Source organism: Monopterus albus, unplaced genomic scaffold (genome assembly GCF_001952655.1).
Source record: "Monopterus albus unplaced genomic scaffold, M_albus_1.0 scaffold361.1, whole genome shotgun sequence".
NCBI classification, from domain to species: Eukaryota; Metazoa; Chordata; class Actinopteri; order Synbranchiformes; family Synbranchidae; genus Monopterus; species Monopterus albus.
The window spans coordinates 197,608-209,250 of record NW_018128241.1 but is presented as its reverse complement, the minus strand read 5'-3'; the positions used below and the strand labels follow the sequence as shown (position 1 = coordinate 209,250).

The 11,643-nt window shown below is 41.8% G+C and overlaps 1 protein-coding gene across 1 annotated transcript in view; it reads right to left on the bottom strand.

Annotated features, from left to right (window-relative positions):
• Positions 1-186: 186 nt before the first annotated feature.
• The window catches only part of ccdc22 (CCC complex scaffolding subunit CCDC22), a 15,762-nt gene continuing 4,305 nt past the window's right edge, over positions 187-11,643 (bottom strand). Inside the window, exons 4-16 of the mRNA XM_020585274.1 lie at positions 9,187-9,293; positions 8,130-8,214; positions 6,936-7,105; positions 6,359-6,574; positions 6,081-6,251; positions 4,887-5,006; positions 4,683-4,799; positions 3,996-4,097; positions 3,695-3,802; positions 2,479-2,574; positions 1,881-1,940; positions 1,109-1,183; positions 187-820 (exon numbers count right to left, since the gene is read on the bottom strand). Of these exons, the coding sequence (XP_020440930.1) occupies positions 707-820; positions 1,109-1,183; positions 1,881-1,940; positions 2,479-2,574; positions 3,695-3,802; positions 3,996-4,097; positions 4,683-4,799; positions 4,887-5,006; positions 6,081-6,251; positions 6,359-6,574; positions 6,936-7,105; positions 8,130-8,214; positions 9,187-9,293 (1,541 nt within the window). The 3' untranslated portion in view covers positions 187-706. The remainder of the gene's footprint in view (positions 821-1,108; positions 1,184-1,880; positions 1,941-2,478; positions 2,575-3,694; positions 3,803-3,995; positions 4,098-4,682; positions 4,800-4,886; positions 5,007-6,080; positions 6,252-6,358; positions 6,575-6,935; positions 7,106-8,129; positions 8,215-9,186; positions 9,294-11,643) is intronic.

The following is an 11,643-nucleotide window of genomic DNA, read 5'->3' as shown; positions in this document are numbered from 1 at the left end:
GCCACAGAAGTGGTGGGTGTTAAGCACATTGAAGAATCCTGTAGAAGTTCAGAGGCTCTACAGTGTGTTACAGTCTAAAGACGCTGATTTGGGGTGTTAGATGGTGACAGTAGGGCCACTCATCATGGCTTTACAAGAGCTGATCCTCAAGTTTGTAAGGCATCTTTATTCAAGCTGGTGCCATATATACAACAATACTTAGCTGATGGGGTTGGACAACATTCATGGACTACATTCAAATGCCATTCACTCAACATCTTCAGTTCAAATATAATCATGACAACAAACGAGCCGCTGAAGTCTGAAAATGGCGGAATGATTCCTGGGTTAAAAATTCCAAGTCAAAGATTTGATTTTAATCAAGGTAAGAATGAAAACATTTTCACGCAGCAACATGAATGACAACAAGTTTGAACAGAGGCAGTGTGACAGCACCCTCTGCTGGCTAGTGTTGAGTTTCAGAATGACCAAACCACGAGAGCGCGTCTCTCTCCTCCACCCACACATACACGTTGTGCATTAAAATGCCAAATTAGTTTCTACGGTACAAAAATCAGCTCTCCGACGTTGGCAGAGGGCGTGGTTGATAAACAGCTGTCTCTTTACCCAGAGAGCTGTTTCAGTCACATTCAGGCCTCTCTACAGCTCTAGGTTTTTACGACAACTTCAGCCTCAGCAGGCACAGCAGAGCAAGCCAGGGCATCCTTCAGCCCTCTCGGACTTTGGCAGCGAGTGCGGAGTTCTCCTGTCGAATGGCCTTGTAGTCATCCAGAATCCTCTCCAGGTTAGCCACAGTTTTGTTACTGTTTTCTGTCTCAATCTGTCGACGATCAGAGAAGCAAGAGAAAAAGGTATTTATCTGTGCTGTGAATCTGAAAATGTACTGCTGCCTTTTAAAATGAGTATTCCACGATATTCCAAGTGGCATCAATACGTTTTACACCGTAAAGACACATTTTAGTGCTTCTACTGCAATAACAAATGCTGAGCCAGGTAAACCACACAGAAACTCATATTAATCCTCTTATGTGACAGTGTAACAGAGAAACTAGCACTTTAAAATGTTGGTGTTTGAAATGTGATGGTGTAATAACTGAATGAATCCTACCTGCTCCTCTAGATCTCGAATCTCTCTCAAAATTGTACCCGTGTCCTCGATGGTTTGGATCAGGTGATTGCAGTTCTACAGAAGAACGCAAGATGGAACAATAGTATGTAAGAGGTTTTAAGTTAACAACAAGTAAGATGAAATATAAGAAATCAACACAAACATGATGACGTACTTCATGCAGGGCAGCCAGGTACTTGTAGGATTTGCGGACAGATTCATCTTTTTTGGCGTCCTAAACATGACAAAAATAAAAACCTGGTTTGTCCAATAACACATTATATATTGAAAACAACCATGTCAGGATTAAAGAGCATCTATACTGGTAGTGGAAAGTTTTCTTGTGTAGTACACTCAACTTCTATTTCCTCAAAGATCAAGCCAAACACATACTCAAACAGTAGAGATGTCCCGATCCAACAGGCTCAGTACCTGACCCAGTATTTGGATCAAGAGGCTTCTCAGATTAATTTCAATATGTCAATGATGAGCTGCTATATTAATCAATCCAGGTAGTGACATTATCGCTCACGCTTTATGTGTGTAGCCACAACCTGAAGTCTATTTTTTCGGAGCTATGTGTGTAAAACACTCCATAGAATCAGCCAAAACAAAGAAAGCTCAATAACTCCGAGCAGAACTTCACCAAAACAGAGAAATACATCTAGTAAAGCCAGCTAAAACGCAAGATGGAACAATAGTATGTAAGAGGTTTTAAGTTAACAACAAGTAAGATGAAATATAAGAAATCAACACAAACATGATGACGTACTTCATGCAGGGCAGCCAGGTACTTGTAGGATTTGCGGACAGATTCATCTTTTTTGGCGTCCTAAACATGACAAAAATAAAAACCTGGTTTGTCCAATAACACATTATATATTGAAAACAACCATGTCAGGATTAAAGAGCATCTATACTGGTAGTGGAAAGTTTTCTTGTGTAGTACACTCAACTTCTATTTCCTCAAAGATCAAGCCAAACACATACTCAAACAGTAGAGATGTCCCGATCCAACAGGCTCAGTACCTGACCCAGTATTTGGATCAAGAGGCTTCTCAGATTAATTTCAATATGTCAGATATTTAATGAACATTTACTGTAGGTAAATACAAGTATTGGATCAGAATTAGTGTCAACATTAGTGATCAATATCGGGGCCAAAAACACTGGATCAGGACATCCCTAGTTTTTACAACAGAGTTCATTTAGAATTGCGCTTTGCTCTTTTCATCTACAGTGTTGAGGTAACGTTACATGTGCACAGCTGAAGAACTGCCAGTTCTGGTGGTGCTATATATACATCACTGGAAATCTTCACCTGGCTGCTGCCAGAGGTCTAGTACTGGGGGAAAAAGTAACTGTGCTACCTTGAAGACCAGCTCATCAGTCACAGCGAAGGTTCTGTCCAGCTTTCCTGTCAGGCTGTTGATCTCTTTCTGGAGCTCCTTAGTGTCAGACAAAATCTGCCAGGACAGTCAACACAGTGTTGGAGAGGGACGTCGCAGCTGATACACAGCTCAAACCAACTGGCACAGAAATAAACTGATGTGGCTGCAAAACGTTGCAGCTGTTAGTGCTGACACGACTTGGCCATTATACTGCTGGCAGTATCCTGACCCGACCTGACTTGACCTTCTCACTGACTGCACAGAGATCAGTGTTGGCAGAATACATCGTGAAGCCTGACAGAAGTCCACCTGTGTCTAATTACAAACTGGATCCAAACAAACTAGCATGTATTTACCTTCCTGTTTGCTTTATGAATTAGATATGTTGTGATTTTGTAGTGGTTAGCAATAAAACAAGGCTCCAGAGGTGATATGTAATAGAACAGTATGTAGTTCATATAGATATTATTTGGGTTAGTTGTGTAAGGAGGTAAGGCTGAGCTAAGTGTGTACAGAAGCTTGATCTGTTTCTCTTCTCTTGCTCAAGCAGGAATATCTTGGGCTGTGTCCCCCTTGTTTAGCCTATGGGTCAACATCCTGAGTGAATTCCTCCTCAGATAGGGAATGGATATACTGTAGCTGTAGCCTTATGTCAACTGTTCGTGTGCTCTATTCAGGTTTAGAAAAAGGAAATGTGCGCTAGGTCAGTGTGACCCAGAAGTTCAGGTACTGGACAGTTTAGACAATGCTAGGAAGAAGGTGTGTGTGGGCAGCTGGCATGGGACCACGTCTTCATGGCTCTGGCTGTGTGAGTATGAGCAGATAAAAAGCTGGGTTAGAGCAGAAGAAGGGGGAGAGAGGATGACCATGCTACCGTGAACAGTGTACCACAAGCCCGGCCTCGGAGGGCCGGGGGGAAACGACGACTGACTGAGGGTTGACAGGGGAACCGACTCGGGACCGACATCAAATGGCTTGACTGACTGGTGCTCTGACAATCTTCTTATGCTTTATCTATTCCACTGCAAGAGGAGAGTCTCTGTTCTCTGTTTCCCTAACTACAAGATTATGTGTTTAAATGCTACTCTATTCAGAATAATTGTAATATTAAATGATCCTTTAAATTGGGATGGTTTGTCTGAATTAATTTAGTCGGCATCACACTCTGGCCACGACAATTTGCTTTTATTCTTACTTTGGTTATTTCCTCCTTCTGCTTCTTGATGTTGCTGACGATCTCTAGGATCCTCTGAGTGTATGCCGACCGAGACACATCCTGAGGAAGACTTTCCAACTCTGTTACCTATGTTGGAACAGAACAAGCACAACACAAACAGTCAAACAGGTTTAGTACATTCAGCAAGGTGCCAAAGACGACTAACTGTGCGGACAAAGTTAACTCCTAACTAGTGTTTTAACAGACAACCGTGCTAATAAAGATCAGATGAAGGCACTTTATTAGCTTTCAAAAGAGTCAGGTAAATGCAGTCTAATACCAGCTGCTTGTATATTTCTTCCTTCTTCTTGGCCTCCTCTGTAGACACACGGATTTTGTCATGCAGAGACTTGATTTCAGACAACTTTCTGGATGACTCCAGCTGAGGAAAATGGGAGAGAATAGACATGAGTTTCACACGTAACAAATTCAGTGACAAACTCAGCTGGTATTCGAGTCCCACAGACCTGTTTTTGACAACCCTCTAATCTTTTAATCTTCCTAACCTTTGCACTATAACGTAGTTGTTCAGGGTAACATGTTCTTCACTGCACTGTCTCTGTCTGCCAACACAGGCTTCTTGCTCATGGTTATTTGCTAAACTGAAAACCAGTTAGCATCATGGTAGCTGTCAAATAGTGCAGTGATAATGTTACTAATTATTTTGTGTCATATCACAGGGCTGTAGAAAGCTGACAAATGTTTCTAAAAGTTCTGCACTCCCTGTCTCCAGTTTGTTCTGGAAATGACAACATTTGTGTTTGGATCTAGTTTCCATATTTATCTGCATGTTCGCAGAATTCAACAAAGAAAGGTGAGAAGGTCTGTGGCAGCTCGAACCCACATTAGTTAATAGGCTGGATACAGTTCAAAAAGAGAAAATACTGTTGGAACAGCCACGTTAGGTTGGAAACATTACAGACTTGAGTCAGACTTGCATTTTTCAACTCGGTACAGCACTACTTACGTCCTGGTTGCTGCAGATTTCTTTGAGCCTGCGGTGCTCATCGATGAGTGGAGCGCGATGTTTCTCCCACTGAGAGGCCAGGTTCACCACCCGCTTAGCGCTGGCCTCCACTAGAGCCTGAAGGAGGGAACACACAGGTGTCACAGGTGCCCTACTGGGTTTGCTGACATGTACAGTATCAGAGAGCTCACGCAGCCCTCCTACCTGAAGCTTCAGCAGGTTGTTGTCTGCGTCCGGCAACAGGGTGATTGTTTTCTTCTTCACCTGCATCTTCTCTTCTTTTTCAGAGTTTCCCAGAACCCTTTGCTTCAACTCATCCAAAACCTACCCCAAACACACGACACAACAATCATTCATTTCATGTTCACTTCGCTCTTTATTGTGACTGAGGCTATGAAAGCTGATGTCTGCTCCATATTACCACAGCTAACTCCATTAAAAGGATCAATCTGTCTTTACTGTGACCCCTCTCAGACAGATCTGAGACAACAGCACCCCCCCTGCCTGCCCCACGCCCCACAATCTGAAGTTCATTAATATCAAAGGATTTTGTCACTCACATTATTATTCTTGAGGGATAATAAAGCTGTAATATTTGGAACTACAGGAATGTAAACGGTATAATGTCAGCTCGGAACAAGGCCATGACTCGGGCCTCTTTTTTAAATAATATTCGTTTACAATTAGATAAACTGACACCATTAAAAGAAGTGAGCTATTAGCAGTTTCAGAAAATAGATGGCACCATGAGGAAGGAAGATGATGTGCATACACTGAAGCAACAACTCAAAACATCAGCCAGGAAGTTAAAGCTTGGTCACACATGGACAATGACCTCAAGTAGACTTCCAAAGCTGTGGCAACATGGCTTAAGGACGACAGAGTCAAGGTATCGGAGTGGCCGTCACAAAGCCCTGACCGCAGTCCAACAGGGCAGAACTGAAAAAGAGGAATGGGCTGAAACTCCAGCAACTTACTGCAAGAAGCTTGTGAAAGGCATCCTGAAACCTTTGACCCAAGTCAAACACTTTAGAAGGCAACGCTGCCTAATACTGACCAAGTGCATGTAAACTTCTGACGCACCGGGAATGTGATGAAAGAAACAAAAGCTGAAATAAATCTGTTTCTCTACTTTTATCCTGACATTTCACATTCTTAAAATAAAGCAGTGACCCTAACTAACCTGAGACAGGGAATGGTTATAAGATTAAATGTCAGGAGTTGTGAGAAACTGAGTTTAAATGTATTTGGCTTATGGTGGACCTCAACTCGGTGTACTGACACTACCACTGGATTACTGTGGAGAAAACTTAAAAACAAGACACAGAATCTGAACCAGGATCAGTCTTTAGTCCATTAAGCTCAGCTAAGGTGTGCGTGCATGTGTCTGTGTTTTACCTGTGTATTAGTCACACTCATGTGCTTCATGTCTGCTGTTAGCTGGTCGACATCACTGCAGAGCCCCTGGAACTGCAGCTGGAGTGAAGCCAGCTCCTCCTGATGACGGAGCTGGATATCACCCTCTGAGTGACGCCCAGTGGGGACGGGGCTGGTTACTGCTGCTGACTCCTAGAGGAGACACACACAAACACACACACATTTAGAGACTTTCACTGTGCAAACATTTGTTTTAAACCAAACTGTATTTAGCATTTTCCTGATGGAGCGGTCCTCACCTGTGTGAAGGTGAACTTCTGTGTGTGGGTGAAGTGTGTGCCCTTGCTCAGGATGTGGTCGGAGGGGGCGGAGCCTCTGAAGGTTTGCAGCAGTTCACTCAGGTCAGAGGTGGAGCGAGGACCACCAAAGGAACTGTCAGGAGAGGGCAGGGAAGCAGAATGCAGCTGCTCCTCGATGCGTTTACGCAGCCGGGCCATTTTCCTGGACCGGTACTCCTGTTCAACAGCAGACACGGGGACCGATGAAGCCCTTTGTTCCACTGGATATACATGTTTATATCTATACATGTGTACACTTTCCTTTGAGGACTTTAAACCTACTGTACCTAACGTCTTTTCAGTCTGGAGGGTCTAGTGAGACTCAAAACAACCAACACCATGACAACCTGGATGTGTTTGTTCAAGCTGTATATTATTTCAACACTGACTTTTATCTGTGTGGTTTCATTTCAGTGCACTGACAAATGCATTGCCATTGTTCATGTGAGAAAGAACAATAAATGTTCTGAGGATTACAAACACATTAAGAGACAAACTGTCTGAGGCCGTCTGACATGTAGTGAGTGTGATGATTTGCCTGTGGCGTGAGGCGTGACAGGAGGCCCTGACTGTTCCACTCAGTGTCCCACTCCTGAGCAGCGCTCAGCTCGGCGGCGTGCTGCTCCATGATGGATGCCACCACAGAAGCATAATGGGAAGGCTGTGCAGTCACAGGAGGAAGAATGTGTCTCTGGTAGGCTGTCATCTCTGAAATCACAGCACACACACACACACACACACACATTATATTCCAGTTCCTTCAGCCTAGGGCCAGTTTTTTGTAAAGAGTTACACAAAGATGTTTGTGATGCAGTCGCCTTGTTTGTCAGAACTTTGCTTTCACTTTGTAAAGCGTCCACAAAACAGTTAACCTGTTAGCCTCCCATGGCGCCATCCGCCCAGACTACCAGCTCACATCAACCATTCTGACAATTATTATTCCACTAATCAAATCTAACACTCATAACTTCATATTATAACTATACACAAGGTCTTTAAACATTTTTTCCACAGACAGGTGATTACTAGAGGTGCACTGATATTCAATTCAGGGCCGATCACAATCACCATTATCTATTTGTTGTGACCGATACCAATAAATTAACTGATAGTAATCCTATAAATGCAAATGTGAGGATAATAAATTAGATATTTTTAAATTGACATGTTCATTTTCCTAACACATCATCAATATTTAGAGAGCCTCCACCACCTCTGAAATAAAGAATAACTTGTGTCTAATAATCTTATCACCATTAGAACGACTTCACATACTGTTGGAGTCATAACTGATTAAAGCCTTGACTTCATAAACTGGTTAACAGCCCTGTGTTCATCTTCATTTTCTTCTCTGTCCTCCTCCCGCTGATGTGAACAGGTACTGGACCAGTGCTTCTGGCTGGTCTCAACTCATTTCCACACACAGAACTAATCAGGCTTGACTGTTACCTACAATAAGTGTTAGTTTTTAGATCATTCAGTTCAGTCCCTGCTCCGCATCATCAACATTCCTTTATGAAACAATCACAATAAGTTAGCTACCGATCACCCATCAGCCACAAGAGAAATGATGAATCATTATTCTCTTTTTTAGGAAAGTATGTTTTACAATTCTGGGCCCAGATAATGACACACAGACTGAGCGACTGTGGTGAAACTCAGCAAAGCCAGTGAAATCCTGCAGCGTACACTCAGTGTATGAGCAGCAGCAGGAGGAGGAGGAGGAGCCTACCTTTCAGCTGCTTCTTTCCTGCACCTTTAGTGCAGTATGGCAAACTGAGCGGCTGAGCGTGGAAGCTGTGCAGTGTTTCTGGACTCTAAACAGGAAGAAAATGTAGTGTGTCAGAAATCAAGAAACTCTTTAGTGACGAGTTATAATCATGCACACATAGGCTGAGACAAGTCAGAATCAAGACACAGTCATTTTATTGTGACTGGAACATCCCGACTCCAATTCAAGTCTTTTCCTACTGATTATCCGCTGACTGGACCAAATCTGATGTTTAACTCTCCTACTATGTTTTATATGTTTCCTAGTACAGCTGTTGTTGCACCTACCCTACAATAAAACATGTATAAACAGCTCAGATGCACTGTGTCTGACAAAAGACTAGCATTGCATTATAAAATTAAAATCACAGTGGCTGGTTATGAATTTGTCCTTCAGACTTGCAAACTAGTGTAATATAATAGTATGTATAAAATACTATTACAACTAAAAGCCCTGCATTAAATAGACATAAGTACTACCAGGAAAATGTACTAAGTGTTAAAACTAGTATTGTACTTATTGTGCAGAGTGTACCCTGTCAAAAATGCACGTATATACAAGTACAAAGAACAGCATTTATGAATACGCAAAGTATTTGGTGCCATTTTCACCAATGATATGCACAATTTCACTGACACAAAAGATTCAAGGCAGTGCTTTTTTATTTCAGTTACATTTCTGAGACATTACATTACCCAGGAGCCTCAGCTGCCATTGTCAAAGAACCAGATACTTTTTAACCGTTTGTTTTTATTTTGTACTGATGATTCAGCTCAAAAGCTGAAACTGCCACGATAATACCAGCGTGTCTCTGCAGGCACCGACTCCCACGCCGTCGTGCCACTGACTCCGATGCCGTTTAGTTTGTGCGCTCCAGTTTCACAGAACCAGTGGGCCATTTTTGAAGTCAGATTTCCAGTGTAAGTTAGGAACTAGAACTAGTTCTGGCCTGAGTTGGCCATTATCCCAACCCTGCTAAGAGACTTCACTGAGTGTATTAATGTTTTAAAGAAATTACTTGTGTTTCAGCATGCAGTGGCAGTCTGCAGTTTGTAGGCAGCCAGGGCACAGCCAGCTGGGCTCTGATCGCAGCAGCAATGGCTCTCTGGAGGACCATCGATTTACCTACAGGCAGAAAAGTAGTGTTTCTAAATCACTGACATTTTTAAACATACAACAGGACAGTATTCTGGGACAGATTTGTTTTCTTATGCATCACTGGTCACACTAAATCACCTGCTGGCCAGACACTTACACTTTTTGTTCTCATCTGTGCTTCATACTCCACAAAGTATAAAGAACTAAAAATGTCCAAGTGTCCAAACACTTACCATCTGCATATAGATTAGTCTTATTACACAAAATGCTGATCAGACCACAACATTTAAGGGAGGATCCTGGAAATGTACTGCTAGTACGTTATTAGCAATTCTTTGTTTTTCATGTTCATATTGGATACAGTTGTCTGTTAGTTACTAAAACGTTGTAGCTGAGCAGAATTCTTTTGTCCTGTCCTGATGTCAGTCATTTATTTTAGCGTTATGTTTGTTATCCTCAATACGCCTCCCAGTTTTTAGTTTGCACTGATGATCACCTGCTCAGACCAGAAGTCAATCTTTGCCTCAAGAAACTGAGAGAAATACAGAGCAGATTGATTGCTCACCACATCTTAAGAGACTTTCTGTCCACAGCTGTCAAACTCTCACATTTTGCCTCCACAGAACATTCACTGTTTGATATACATGGGTCGTGTCAACCATGTTGGCTGACCCCAAGAAAAGCTGCTTACTTGTCCAGCTGCCATCTTTGCTTGGGAGATAAAATTCTTCTTCACGATTATGATGCGCCTTCACCCGACAACCACCATGTTCCAACAAAACACCCAGACCAATAATAGCCAAACTGGAACATTACAAGCACAAAGAACTGATTAAAAGGAAAGGAAAGGAACTGAAAGGCACAAACTTCGGACTCAATGATCAATTCCCACGTGAAATAAACGAACGACGAAAAATCCTCTACCCCATCATGAAACAACACAGGTGGAACAACAAACCTGTATATATAATTGTGGAAAAGGACAGCTCTATCACGACACCAACATTACCCCGTGGCTCTTCTGATTTTCTACAGACCAACCAGTGACTGCTACACTATATGTTAAAGCCCAGTTCATCACCCTGGTCCATTACATCCACACACAGAGCAACCCCTTTCCCACACGGACTCCTACAACCATCTCTTGCATCGGCGCCCCTATTTTTACTCTGTTTATCACACCATGTGGAAATGTATACTTGTCTATGTGTTTTTGTACTGCTATGCTCACACTCTAACACACATACATATATACACACACATGCATCAACCCTAGATGTTTATTTATTTACTGAAATAATAAAACAATATATGGAGCATTATGAACTTGGTAATAGCTGGAGAACGATTAACCCTACATCTAGAGAATACACCTACTTTTCCTCCCTTCATCGGTCTTTTTCTCGAATAGACCTCTTTCTTATCAATAATTCCCTTACCCAACATGTAACAGACACCACAATCCACTCCATTATAATTATTGATCATGCTCCAATTTACCTCACATTAAATATTGAAGCCCATACTAAACCCTCTAGAAGATGATGCTTCAATACATCATTACTCCAGGACTTAGATTTTATTACATGTGTTGAAAAAGAGTGGGAATTCTTTCTGGAGATGAACGACTCTCCAGAAATCTCACCCTCATGATGATTATGGGAAACAGGCAAAGCAGTAATTAGAGGGAAAATAATATCATACTCATCGTACAAAAAAGCAACAACTAAAACTGGGAAGCACATTAGAACAAAAGATATAACAACTCACAGATTTACATTCCCAAAACCCTAGTGAACAAACACAAAAATGAATTAAGCGAACTAAAAATGCAACTTGAAAAGATTATATATATAAAAAGCACAGTTTCTCATTCAACAACTCAAATATAAACACTTTCAGTATAATAACAAAATAGGTAATTATCTGGCAAATCAATTACAACGCAGAGGAAAAAGCATTAATTCCATCCACACTTAATCCTGGAGATGAAATTGTTTATAATCCACAAGATATTAAAAAATATTCCAAACCTTTTACAGTAAACTTTACTCCCCCAATTATTACCCAAATTCATCAGAAATAGACATTTTCTTAGATAGTTTAGAACTGCCAACACTATCCAGAGAACAAGATGACAGACTAGATGCTCCTCTCACCATCGATGAACCCCATAAAACACTGATTTCAATGTCAAATAACAAATCACCCGGACCTGATGGACTACCAGCTGAATTTTATAAACATTTTGCTGGTTTACTGTTTACTTGCCCCTTGCATGGGGATATGTACATGCACATTGAGAGCCGATGTACCAGAGTCAAATTCCTCGTGTGTCCGACACACCTGGCCAATAAAGCTGATTCTGGGTAAATGC